This window comes from Eufriesea mexicana, unplaced genomic scaffold (genome assembly GCF_001483705.2).
Source record: "Eufriesea mexicana isolate 0111107269 unplaced genomic scaffold, ASM148370v2 scaffold1992, whole genome shotgun sequence".
NCBI classification, from domain to species: domain Eukaryota; kingdom Metazoa; phylum Arthropoda; class Insecta; order Hymenoptera; family Apidae; genus Eufriesea; species Eufriesea mexicana.
In genome coordinates this window covers 716,405-730,423 of record NW_016910066.1, presented here as the reverse complement: position 1 = coordinate 730,423, position 14,019 = coordinate 716,405, and the positions used below count along the sequence as shown (strand labels likewise).

The following is a 14,019-nucleotide window of genomic DNA, read 5'->3' as shown; positions in this document are numbered from 1 at the left end:
CAGGAATGTAACTTTGTAATAAGAAAACTAAAATTGTAACAAAATATTAAGGATTCCACATTATAATTCTCTCGTTTAATTAAATTAAACTTAATGTGGAATTTACTACAGTTGCAATAGTTTGGAAAATAATCTCGTGCATCCACTTAGTTCGATTATTTTCACGCTTTACTTGATCGTACAGCGTTCTAATTTAAATGTGGAATGTATTTTCCTTCATAATACAAGTTGTATTACGAAAGTAATATATGAGTATTCATACGAAAGTATGAATTGTGATATGATATAACTCGGCATTTTAGTTTTAATCCATTTCCATGAAACGCAACAATTATTCTACGCGTATTTCATAACCCGTGACTTGTTTCAGTAATGAAAAAAGGAACGGAAAAAGGAAGAAAGAAGGTATTATGAACGTATATCTTGTTAGACTTTAGTTTTGAATTATAGCCATTTTTGTACTCCACTAACGTCTCACTGTGTAATTAAACCTTTGAAAAATACGATAATTTATTTTTCATAAGTCTAATATGTAATATTGGTTTGATCTTTTGACATAGTTTGATTCGTGTTATTACTGGAACTACCAAACTAATTAAATTAACTAGGTACAGTTTTTTTGTTTTCGCAATTACTGGAAACATATAGCTACTTTTACCAAAATTAATATTGATTTTTATTTGAATAAAAACGTAAATATATATATACTTATTTACTTTCATCATATCACTTTAATTATTATTGTCTGTGTCTTACGTTTTATAAATTGATATATATATACAGATCGTGCTATATTTGGATAAATTATTTAATAGATAATAATGAAAATTTATTTAACATACGAATCGAAAGAGTTTAATCATAAATATAGGACCTGAAAAATTTATTAAATAATAAATTATTTAATAATCAATGAAAAGCATAAGTTATTATGTAATATCTAAATATGCCATTGTCTAATATAATATATTTAAGTAAATATATATTAAAAATAATTAATTCTCGCATTAATACAAAGATATATATAAATATTATCTATTTGATATATTATACTTCCACGTGTCAAAACCTTTTGAATCTTCAAATTAATAACACTTACTATAATAGAAAAGGGATTGCCATTCAAGAACAATGTCAGAGAGAATTCACGTTCATATCAACTTTTTCCATTGTTTTCATATTCCACTTCAACGTCTACTGGTGAAGTGGCTCTGATTTTACTGCACATTCCATATATGCATGTATTTAAGTATAGGATACATTGATAAATTAGGGCAAATTATACCTTCTTTTGTGCATTAATATGAACAATGAACATGATCTGACCTATTTTAATCTCTTGATGCAAATTTTTCGGAATGTGCGTTACAGAGAAGAAATTGGTTTTATAAGGTTGAAGGATTTCTAGCATACACCGCAATATTATATTTCTTTGCTGCTTAATAGCTGTTCAAATTAATAGCGAGTAATTAAACGAATAAAATCATTTTACATAGAGTTTTGTTCAAAAATGAAGTAAAATGATTTTAAAAAGATGCTTCCATATTTCTTTATATCTTTTCTTAAAAAATTTTTCATATCATGTTTTTTCCCATAAAAATAATTCAAAGGAAGATTTTTTAAAAGATAAACTTTTAAGATTTATAAACATATATTAATATTTAAATATTGTAAAAAATTAATCGATTTCATTGTTTTACAATTTATTATATATTAAAATATATTTCACAATTTTCATTGCTTTATAATTTACATTTGTAGGAAATAAGCCATAAAATGGCATGGTCCGATTCGTCTTATTATTAATTTAATGAACAAAAATATATATATATTGCTTTCTTGATATTTAAATTAATTTTTTCAATACAGTAATGTGCTTCTGTGACATTTATAACAGTTTATGCAATTTACCCTATTAAATATGTTTATATATCCAATATTGAATATTTATTTTAATTACATTGATATTTACCATTTTATAATTGCATTATTGGCGAATAATTATTATTTTTCGCTTTTAACGAAGTTAAAATTTAAAATTGTATTAAATTATTTTTGTCATTGAAAAAGCTTTGCAATTATGGAAATATTTGTTATGGCTTCCCGTAAAAAAAATAAATATGCAAATACTTGTTCGTAATATAACACAAAAATGTAATTGGTAACATGAGAATTTGTTATTGAAAGATATACAGTATTTAACTATATTTTTGATTTAATGATATTAAAGTTTTAATTATTTTTGTTCTTACTTTCACAATAGGAAATTTCTTCACTTCTCCCAAAAATTAAAAATCGTTTGACAAATTAGTTGTTTCAAATTGTCGTCATTAATAAAGCAGTATTAATTAAAAAATTTAATTTTAAAAAGTGCAATTAATTATAATTAATTATAAATAAAAAGTCGTAAACAAAAGCTCGTGACAAATAGAAGCGTAATAAAAAAGAAATGTTATTATATACATTTGTAACTTTATACTGTTCTTCTACATATTTCCGTTACTGTAGTTAGAAATAAAATATTACGGACCAGTTTTATACAAAGAGATCGCGTAATTCGGTAAAACGAATAAATTTCCACTTCACTGCTAAATCGATTTGCTTGTGGCAAAAATACGAGGCACAGAAAAATAAAACTCGACGAACCATGTAAAATTGTATTCTTTCCCTTTTTTCTGCAAAATTTACTCAAACGTTTGTCCTAGTTTTTTAAAATCGACGCGCATACATTTCAAGCTTAAAACTTATTTGATACAAAAGTGATAAAAAATTTAATATATTCGTAAAAGTTCCACTGTAAATTTCTGTTTATTTAGTTACACGTACAAATGTATATACCACTTGATAAAAATTTAAATTGTAGTTGACATGGTGACCCAGTTATCGCTAAGTATCACGATATAACTGCAATATAATTAATTAGCAAAAAGTAGTCGAGTTTTATTTATTTATTTATTTAGATCTTGCAAATACTATCTTTTTAATAATTAGCACAAGACGAAATGCATGATAATTAGATCAAAAACCAGGAAATAGATTATGTCTAAATATATGAATAGAAGAGAACGAAATAAATCTTTTTTCACAGTAACGATTTACATTCATAATAATCCTATTAGCACAATTATATTGACAATAAAAAATTTTGCGGGCTTCTTAGACAAGAAGAAAATAATGCTTCAGATACTTATAATTTAAGTTTTAATAATTTAATAATTTAAAATAGGATAATATATCAAAGACAGTGACAAAATAATTTAATATTTTATGTGAAAAAACAATCAAGTATTATCAGACGATGGCACTCAAATGACATTATGTTCGGACTGTTCGATATTTATGACCAATTATGATTAATAGAAAACATGGAACAACGAAGTTCCTCTATATTGTTAATAACATATTGATTATAGGATGATCAAATAGTAGAACAGCATTCTAATTTAAATAAAAGTTTAAACCGATTAAAGTGTGTTACTAAAAGAAAAACAGAATTCCAAATTATATTGAAAATTTCTGCTCATTTATTAAAAATTGTGGTATAATATTAACGCTGTTAGCATGGAGAACTTAACTTTTATTTTTTATTATTCAAGTAAAAATTCAAAGTACTATAATTACTACTTTATTACAAAGTTAACTTATTATTTAAATGAAAATTGAAATTACTATGCAATTACTGATCTATTACAAAGTTAACTTATTATTTAAAGAGAAATTCAAAGATATTGGCAGGTAATCGATCAGAAAATTTATATTTTTCGACTAACAATAGAATAGATTAGATTAATTTGAGTATGATTAGATTGCAAGTAATCACTTTCACTAAATTTTAACATTTCTATCACTAATTAAAAAATACCTTTCAAATCGCTGTTTGCAAATAAAAATATTTATTCATTTCTTAATAAATTTGCCGTACAGTTTATTAAAATAATTATGATTATGATTGTCGTAGTCTACGAATGTTGGAATGAGCAAACCTTTCATTGGGTAAATAAAAATGTATTTGTTAATAAAGTGTTGCAGTAAAATAAATAAAAGGGGAAAGGAATAAAAATCCTGCATGGCTTGTTTTCCTCGAACTAAGTCGAATTATTTTTAATCGGATTTAAATTTTTGCTGGAATATTTACTCCAGCAATGAGCACAAAACGTGTTTAAAGACAATTAAAATTGTAATAAATCTCCACAAATTTCAGCGATTCTATTATGGTTAGGCGAAAAATATTTATTAAAATTACTGTTACTAATTATAATTAATCACATAAATGGTATTAATTCATTTAATTTTGAAAATAATCAAAAGCGCAGTATGTTATACAGATCCTATTTCAAAATACAGTAGTTATAGAGACATAATTAATTACAGTTGTTATAATTTTAATCTTCAAATATACGTAATGATTTAATTTATGTTGATAACTTTTATCTCTGAAATTTAGAAATTTAATTTTACCTTTTCTTTTACTATGAAATTTTTCTACCTTTTAAGTATTTTCTTTTTAGTTATCATTTCGCTAATATTTTTGTAAATTTCTAAATTAAATTTGAACTTGTAATCAAAATTGGTAATTAATATTTGTAAGTCATCAATATTTAAAGGACCTGAACTTCTCCTAATACGATAAAAGTAAGCCATGTAGATATAACACTTTTTAACAATTTATTAACAATTATAGTTTCATAATTTGAAAAATCCTCTAACTCCTCAAAATTGTGTATAAATTATGCGACCATTCGAAATGACTATTAATAATCTTTAAAATCGGCTATAAAATTTATGTAAAGTCATTTAACCAAAACTATAACTCGAGTACTAAGGTGAGAATTTTAAAATTCCACTTAAATAATAAAATATGTTTCTTTGTCGCATTTTGTATACCTTAAGTATTATAATATTTGGTAGTATTTTATAGCTTAAGTATTATAATAATGAAATTGTAGTTACGTAAGAAAGCTTTATTGATTTCTGAAAATATAAGACACTGTATTTCTTAGAAAAAATTTTCTTCGTTACAAAAGTTTCAAGACTTATATACTTTTGGTAATGCTTTGTTTTCTGTCATATCGATGGTATACGAAATACAATGAGAAAATGATCGAATTGCAGTTATTTTTATATTTAACTAATTTTTAATAGCAAATTACGACAATATAACTGATGTACAACAGATGTGTCGAAACCCAAATTTTCAATTTTCAAATTTAAGTCTAAAATTGATCGCGAATCTTGATTCTGAGAAATATCCGAGGTTTTGAAACTTCTGAAACTTTCAAAACTCGAAGTGCTAATTTTATCTTTTAGGGAGAAAATTTGGGTTAAGTACTAAAGTCTTGTCACATTAAAATCTATATTGATTTTAACAAATTTCTGCTTTCATTCAATTTGAAAGTTCAGTTTATTCGCTTCTAAAATACATTCTTTATATTCACTTATCTTTTTCCTTTTTTTTTAGCTTAACATTTGCTGGTTTAGCAGTTCTTCCTTGTTACTAATATTAAATATTACTATAATAAAAGGAAACAAAATTTGAAAAAACTATTTTCAAGCACTTACAAATCTCATCGACCGCCATTTGCTTACATTCTTTAGTTATCAATTTCGAGAATATCGAATCACGAATAAAGTACAAAGTTTCAAATTCTCAAGGGTTCTTTCGGAGCTTCGACATTTCGAGAAACTCATCCTTAGGTATTACTATAACCAAATTTAGTATAAATGTTAAACAAATACTTGGAATTCTCGAAGGATTGAAAAATTCCATAGCATGACATCAGTCGGTTTGGGTACAAGACAAAGATTATCTTTTCAAATATCTAATACACAGGTAGTTAAACAGCTGAAGTAGTGGAGTGCAAAAATAGGTCTTATCAAAAGTAAAATATAACACACGTCTATATAAACCACATTCATTGTTTTTGCCTTTCATATCGATTTTTGATAACAGAATTGTTAAACTAGTTAAAAGTAACTTCTTACGGACATTTTGTTTCTGTCGTTATTGAAGACATGGAACTGTTTCTAAGGAAACTAATATTAATTATTATCGAGATTGAAACGTAATTACATGTATCTAATTACCTTTATCAAATTACTTCAATTATCATTACATACTTATACTATATTTATTATATTATATTTATATATAAATAATTATTATTAATTGTTAACATAGAACGTATACATATATACATACATATATATGTGTATAATTATAAAACAAAAATATGTTATAATTATAATATTATATTATATTTAGATGCATATCATAAAGTAGATTAGTATAAAAGAGTATTCTACATTTTACAAAGTATCCCATATACAGTTCCGTATATTGACCACCTAAAATAACTTCTAAAGCCTGTTCTAGAAAAGCACGTTTCGTATAAAAATTGTATGGTATCCAGTGGTGCATACAATGTTAAAAAGGTTTCTTTAAAGCAGTTATTTATTAACGAAATATCAAAGTGGTCTTGAATTCTATTTATATAGACTACCCGACTTAATATTTGAAAACTTGGTTAACTTTTGCAGAAAACCGTTAAGCTTTGTCCAATTTAAAGATAGGAATGAACCAGATATTTAAGAAAACGTTCAACACTGTTTTACTACTTACCTTAATTACCAGTAGCCGACTAAAGTGATGCCCTGATTGACCTGTACACAGCTGCGCAACTTGTTAATTCAGATTAATGATGAACGACTCTTAGCAGTCGTAACTTACAAATTTAATGTCCGTGTAAAACAGTCCTTGGTACATAATACAGAAGATAATGCAGTTTGCATTATTTCCCACAAATTTTACTTGTTTATACGAAAAATGAATACACAAAATAACACAAATAAAAAAAAAAAATGAACCAACGAGGTTCAAAAATTAACTACCATGATATATTCATGTGGTTTAAAATGTTCACGAAGATAGTAATTTTTTCAAATACTTTAACAATAGCAACGTGTATTACTAACCTCTTCCTCTGAAATCAAATTTGATTTATAATCATATGATTCCCATTTTTTCTGCCGAAATATAGCGTTTGGAGTTACTCGAGAAACATTGAGAATCATAGTGTGTGTTATCATTTTATGGCGTATTATGAATCACCTTCTGTGAAACAGCGATTAGTACGCCACCTATGTCACGCGTACCACCGATAGTGCGTTGAATATCCCCAAGTGGTATGCGAGTTGAATCAAATTATGTCAAAGTTAAAAATTATATACAGGGAGATACGTTACGATAAGTAGGTACTATTTACAAAGTGGTAAAAACAAGAAAAATAAATTAAGATCCACTACTACGGGGCATAGTGAAAAACAAAGAATATCGTGAACTATTAAAAACAATAAAGAAACACGAAAACTATATTATTATTGAATTAAACGGTAATTAAATTAAACAAAAGGCAATAAAAGACACGAAAACTAGTGCTTAACACTAGAACTACCAAAGGGGTTAAAATGACTTGTTTTGAACTTCTTATCTCTGTAATTGCTGAGATTATGCAGTTGTTTTTGGCAAAATTAATATTGATTTTCATTCGAATGTGATCGTAATTACGTATGCTTTTTTATTTTCATTACTATTTTAAATTTTATTACTATATTAAATATTCATTACTGATCGGTAGATCTAGTGTTAAGAGATGTAAAAGTGTAAAAATAAAAATAGTGATAAAATAAAGTTCAACTTGGAAAGAACGATTTTTCTTCACTTTCGCAGGTTCACCATCTCGGAAATTTTATACACTTTAAAAATATGTTCGATTTTTTGTTTTACATTCGTAGTTCAGAAGCTAAAGTATCCACCGTTTAAAACGAATTTCTCGAAGACTACTATAGACCGCGATACGTACGCTCTCAATATTTGGACGAAATCCAAAATTATACAACTTTTTACATGTTTAAAACATTCATAATGAAATGCCGAGTGCATAAGACTATTATCTAGTTCCTCGTGCTAGGGAAAGCAATCTAAATAGTAACATTTTCCCGACTCCTAATCTAAAAACCTCCTTCAACTAAATATTTATCTACAAAATTTTCTCTCTGAAGTTTGTATAGAAGAAAAATAAGAACACCGTTTGAAAATCTAAGATCTTTTCTTTATTTTTATAAATGAGTAGATGATTTCAGAAATCTGTTAGTATCGCAAGTACTCCCTAATATCCGGAATTCCTGTATAAAATATTTTTTCGTTATAAATATTTTAGAAATTATACGAGGTTGTCATATCACATAACTCGATGAATTTGTTTCATTTGTGGAACAATAACTTAACACAAATATAAAAGATAAAAAATTTATGGAAACTAAGTAGACATTTTGGAATCTATTTTGTGAAGCGGAAGTCTCTTCGTCGTTGGAACTCGATTGTTATCTAACATAAATAATAAATTTATGATCATTGCCGTTTCACTTACGTAGCTTGCATAATATTTAAAAGTCTTGAACACACCTGTAGATCTCTCGTGGCACACCGGTTGAAAACCGCCGTTTTAACACAATCACTGTCACAGAAGAATGACCAGTCAAAAATAGCATAAAAATTAAAACATAACGTGACATAATCCGCAGAATCAGTTCGAAATCCCAAGGACGGAAAACCCATATAATCCTCACGAATCGTATCGTAATTTTCAACAGTTATAACACCTATTACCCTCTCAACTGCTGCCAAAGACTAGCGTTATAGACTGGACGAAAGCCTAAAAGAATCGGAGAAATCGATCCGAGGCGTGAAAATTAAAAGGAAGAAAGTGTAAAGAAAGGAAAGAGAAGAAAAAGAGAAAGAACTGTCGTAAAGTAAATTCGCAAAGATGTTGTGCTTGGACATAAAGCTGGTCTCTCGTTTGCGAGGAGTCTCGTTGACGAGTAGCTCATCCACAAACGTGTCACCGGTCTCCTCGTCGGCGACCTCGACCTCATCGGCGGCTGCCGGTGTAGAGAAGTGCAAACGAAGCAAAGGAAGAAAGGAGAGCTGTGCTGGAAACGGGAGCTCGGTGACGGAAAGCGACAGCGACGAGGAAACCTTGCCTGCTGCGCACGAGATGATCCGCAGGAACAGGTCCAGATCGGTTTGCGTGTCCGCCTTGTCTGCCGCTCACTCCGGACATCTGCATCGACGGGCCAGCCATCACGTGTACGTTTCTTAATCATAGTTCTATCAATTTCCAATCTTCCAGCTTTTAATATTCAAACTTTACCGATCAATTCTACTGGACTAAATAAGAAATTACTAAATTTAAAGCCCAGTTAAAGAATTACGACGAAAGTACGGGTACGAGTAGAATTGCGGTTACTGTCGTAAAATGCTCGAATAGATTAATTATTTTTACAATTTCTGCGGGGAATTTTGAATAAATTCGCATAATGAATCAATGAAAAGAATTAATAATGCGACGAATGAAACGTAACAAATAGAAATCGAGTTTTCGCAGCTAAAATTCGGCCTTTGATCGCTGTCAATCATGTATTGCCAGCAGCGATGAACATTTTCAATGGAATATTAATTAATTCCGAATGTGACGACTTCAGATAGTAAACACAGCTTACGTAAATAGATGAAATGTAAATATTGCCGATTTAATTATCCATTGTATCGCAGAAACCGCGATTTGTATTCTTATTTTTACTATAATTTTTTAATGAAGATTTAAATGGCCTATTTTTATATAATCTTCTTTTTTTTTTTATTTAGTGCCACGGAATATATTGACAAAGTTTGAATATTAAAATCCGTGATACTCTATGTAATAATTTATATTAATGTTCAGGTATCGTACTGTTCGTGAGATTACGTTGTCCAACAAATTTTGCTTTCTTTCGATTTTGTAATATTCAGGTAGAATGTACAGGTGTCACGTTTTCTCTTGACCTTGCAAGAATTTGGAAGCGAAATTGCTGTATCAATCTCAGCTTTTGAAAAATTCTCTTTTTGTAGAAGCAACTAATCTTCGGGGACTTCGATTCGATAGTTACGGCACTGCGAAAGCCAGATAGGCGAGAGATGACGGCAAAATGCAATTCACGCGTTCTCGACATATATTTTCTCGATGTGACCGATTAAAAACTCCCTCGACATCTCTGCTGGGTAGCTTCTGTGTCAGAAATATCCACACAATGCAACACTGCGGAGTAAATTTGTATTACACGAGAAACACTTCGTAAATATGCAAAAATACGCAGAGCTTACGTACTTCGCCACTTTTATACTTAAATGGATATTCGTGATTATTTAGAATTAAAATATATTATATTCATGGACACTTAAATTATGTTTGGGAATTTCTCCTGTATCTTTTAAAACCAATTTGATCTTTCTAATGTTTGCAATTTTTTTCGTAATACCTCATTTTCTCTAAAAATCGAACGTTTTTAGAAAAATTGGAATTTTTCATAGACCGAGCGCAATAAAACAATTCTGCCTGCAAACTTCTGTTTAAGATGAGAATTGTGAGATGAGATTCGTGTTGGACAGTGTTATTGTTTTATATATTTGTTTATAATAGTATTATTAAACTATTTGTTTTTCAACATACAGTAATGCTTTTGTACGTGTCAATGTTTCATGAACATTCAACTTCAGTTACGGAAAAATTTTATCGACATCGTCAGTTCGACGTAAGATTCAGTTTAAAGCAAAGTGACTATCGATGCACTTCGAATCCCAATCATCTATTATGCAACTTGTACAGTGCGTGTCAGACTACATAAGGGCAAGAGAAGTAAATCGATCACAGAGACGAATTAAGAAATGAGTAGAGCCCTAGAGATTAAATTATCTGGACTCCGTATAAAAATTGGGAAGAATTTTTTCCAAATTATCAATTATCATAATAATTATATAAAACTTTCAATTAATTTCAATTATCTTAATAATTATATTAAGAACTTTCAATTATCATAATAATTATATAAAATTAATATACTCTTGTTTAAATAATAAGCATTAAGTTTCTTCAACACTTTTCATCTTATCGAACTAACTTTCTATATTTTATTAAACTTAACTTTCTATATTAATCTCTTTTCGAGGTCGCATTATCAATCAAGATCTCCGACTTTGCCCATACGTTAAAACGTCTCTGATGGATCGGTCCACCTATCATCCACGATCTTTCTTACACAGTCCAGCTGGTATGTGCGACCACCTTGGACAATAGTTTGGCTAAAACCGAAACTCTGTGCTAAATGGGCCGTCTTCCTTCCATTCTGACCAATTAAACCTGCATTCCTTCCGCGAGACTTCTTACCAGGCACGAACAATACGTACGGAGTAGCTCACGAGTGTTCGAATGCTATACATATTTCAAGGGTGCACTCTAACTCAAGAATTCTCATTTTAACGAAATTATGCGTGTATGTAAAACATAACGAGTTACGCATGCATGAACATTTTTATTTGCAGATATTATTGTACTTCGGGTAGATGAAATCGTAACTCAAAATTACAGTCTGATCTCTGCCTTTTTGTAAATGTAACTGTATAATAATACGAAATAAAATAAAAATTTACAAATAAAAAATGTTTAAATTTTAGCAATTTTATAATAAAAATTTTTCCCTGTGAGATCCCGTTTAAGGATCCGAAAAATTGTTAAAACTTTAATCATTGATTTTATTCTCTCGAAACCATTTTCTGCCGAGAAAGAGATTAATCCGCGTGTAACGCGCTATGCTTTACGTGTACGCAAACTTTCGTTAAAATTAGAAATTTTGAGTTAGAGAATTCTTTCGAAACACGGTGTTCGAACACATTCAGCCATTGTTTTATACCTATGTACGTGTAAAGGGAGGAGCGAAATGGCTGGGTTAAATAATTCCAATTCTTGGTGGCTGATCGCACTTTACTCGCCTCCAGTATTCTCTCGTCTCTCACATAAAACTGTCCACGTGAAACTGTCCCCAGTCGCTTCTCGGTTTGCCCCTTTTAAAGGTGGGCCTCCTTTGTCTATTCACCGATCGCCGCTGCGTGCTCCTTACTCACGTCGCCTTATCCATAACCGGAGCTCGCTTACTCTTATATACGTGTCTCCTCCACCATCTTTGATGTCAGCTGGTCGCTGGTATCCTCGGTGGTGGCGTAGCTAGATGGGACGGTAGGAAAAGGAAGGGATGCGTTTCGTCCTGGGCCTGCTAGCGGACTCATCAGTAAAGGCTACCCTAGCAGGTCCTGACTTAGACACTGGGATACTATTGGAAGGTCGGAAAGTTATATATATAGAAGAATTGAGAGTTTTCTGAGGACTTGCGATAAAGTCCTCGAAGTAGGAATCCACCTAGCGGTGAGGGTAAGAATGATGGTCGCTGCATACGTATCACTGTAAAAGCCTGAAAATTGATAGATTATTAGCTAAATCCTAACATTTGCCACGAAGAGGTCTTAAAAGTCCGGAAACAGCTTGTAAATGCTCCCACCTCGGATTTTTACCAAATTATTTCCTTGAATGTTGGGATTTAACATTAGCAATTGTTAAAAATCCGCTTTGGTTTAAATTTCGTTTCATTACGTGGAATGAATTTAATTACAACTCCCTTGTTTAATGTTTCTTGACTTTTCTGCCACGGTTCGCATAGGCACAAATGTGCGAGCTTGCTCATGAACATTTGTCAGTGAATCTTCGCATTTGTAGAAATAATTTGGTAAAAGCACGAGAGTAAAGTATCGGGTGTCCCAAAATTCACGCAAGAAGTAATTTTGATAACAAAACACAGGTTTTTGATTAAAAGTTGAAAACATTGCTCGACAATGAAGATGCGTTGTTCTTTCGCGTAGCGCTGTATTTTTAATATCCTTGAGCTGTCAGCGGTCACACTGTCTTCTTTTTCGTTGGCAACACTTTGTCATATAAATGCCGTAAGATTGAAATCTTGCATGAATTTTGGAACACTCTTTATTTATATACTTTTTCGAACTTTTATTATTACGATAAATAACAGGATTCACGTAAAATCTAGGATTTATCAAGTTTCGGAATTTCGCAATAACACATGCACTAGGTATTACGATATTATTATTATCAATTTAAAATCTTTTAGATCCTTCATATTCGATTATATTTTTATCAGAAGAAATCCCAGATAAATATATTAAACATATTTTTACAAAGGAAAAGTCAAAATTTGACGAAATAGATTTTCTTTTATTGGATTGTATTTAAATTTCTGTAACAGGAACCCGAATCTCCGAATTGGACGAACGATATGTTTACCCAATCGTTATTCTCATTCTCCGTATCGAGTGAACAGAGGCGATTGCCACTTATGGAGACATTACTGTACAGTGACGAATAACCTTTCTTCTGCAGTGTGCCAAAATTGAACATTTAAGATTCCATGCGAGTCACGACTCCTATGGAATGTACAATTCGCTGAAATATTAACACTTCGACCAAATGGAATTGTCAATGTTTATGGACTATACAATATATATGGAATATACAATAGTTAAACAGCTGCATGTAAACCATTGACCACGGATTGCTCATTACTGTTGTGCAGCGATATCAGCGTATATGGCCACGACTTGTGGTCATATACCAAATGTGTATTTTCACGAATTAGCTGATATTATCTCACGTTTGCTCAAGTAGCCACGTGTATGACAAAATAAAGGTTTTAAGTAAGAGAAAGAGTGATATATGAGTCGTTCACTGCACAAATCGATTAACTTCACTTTTTGAAAAATTTTAAACTTAAATGTCAAAGCACTTGGTATAGTCATAACTTTTTATATTTAAGATTTTTCAAAAAATGGAGTTAATCGATTTGCACAGTGAACGGCTCATATATCGAAATGTTAATATTTATATACACAATATTGCTTATTCTTTATCGTACATAATTCATATATATAGTAGATAAGCGAATATTTTTAAATAATAAATTTTTCACTGTGTATTCTTTAAAAGGATGTACAATTGTGCACATGCATTTATGAAGCCATATATACGTGTATACGTTTAAAATTATTCTACATGCAAAATAAGTTCAAAAGGAAGAATAAATCTTTGC

At 29.9% G+C, this 14,019-nt stretch overlaps 1 protein-coding gene across 3 annotated transcripts in view; it reads left to right on the top strand.

Moving 5' to 3' along the window:
• Positions 1-14,019, top strand: part of LOC108549397 (GTPase-activating Rap/Ran-GAP domain-like protein 3) — a 200,898-nt gene that overhangs the window by 39,702 nt on the left and 147,177 nt on the right. For 2 of the 3 annotated variants that reach the window (XM_017902755.1, XM_017902754.1), the window contains exon 1: positions 8,823-9,145. The exons of the other annotated variant lie outside the window; for it this stretch is intronic. In XM_017902755.1, coding sequence (XP_017758244.1) covers positions 8,823-9,145 — 323 coding nt within the window. Of the gene's footprint in view, positions 1-8,822; positions 9,146-14,019 lie in introns of those variants that run through there. 3 annotated transcript variants of the gene reach the window in all.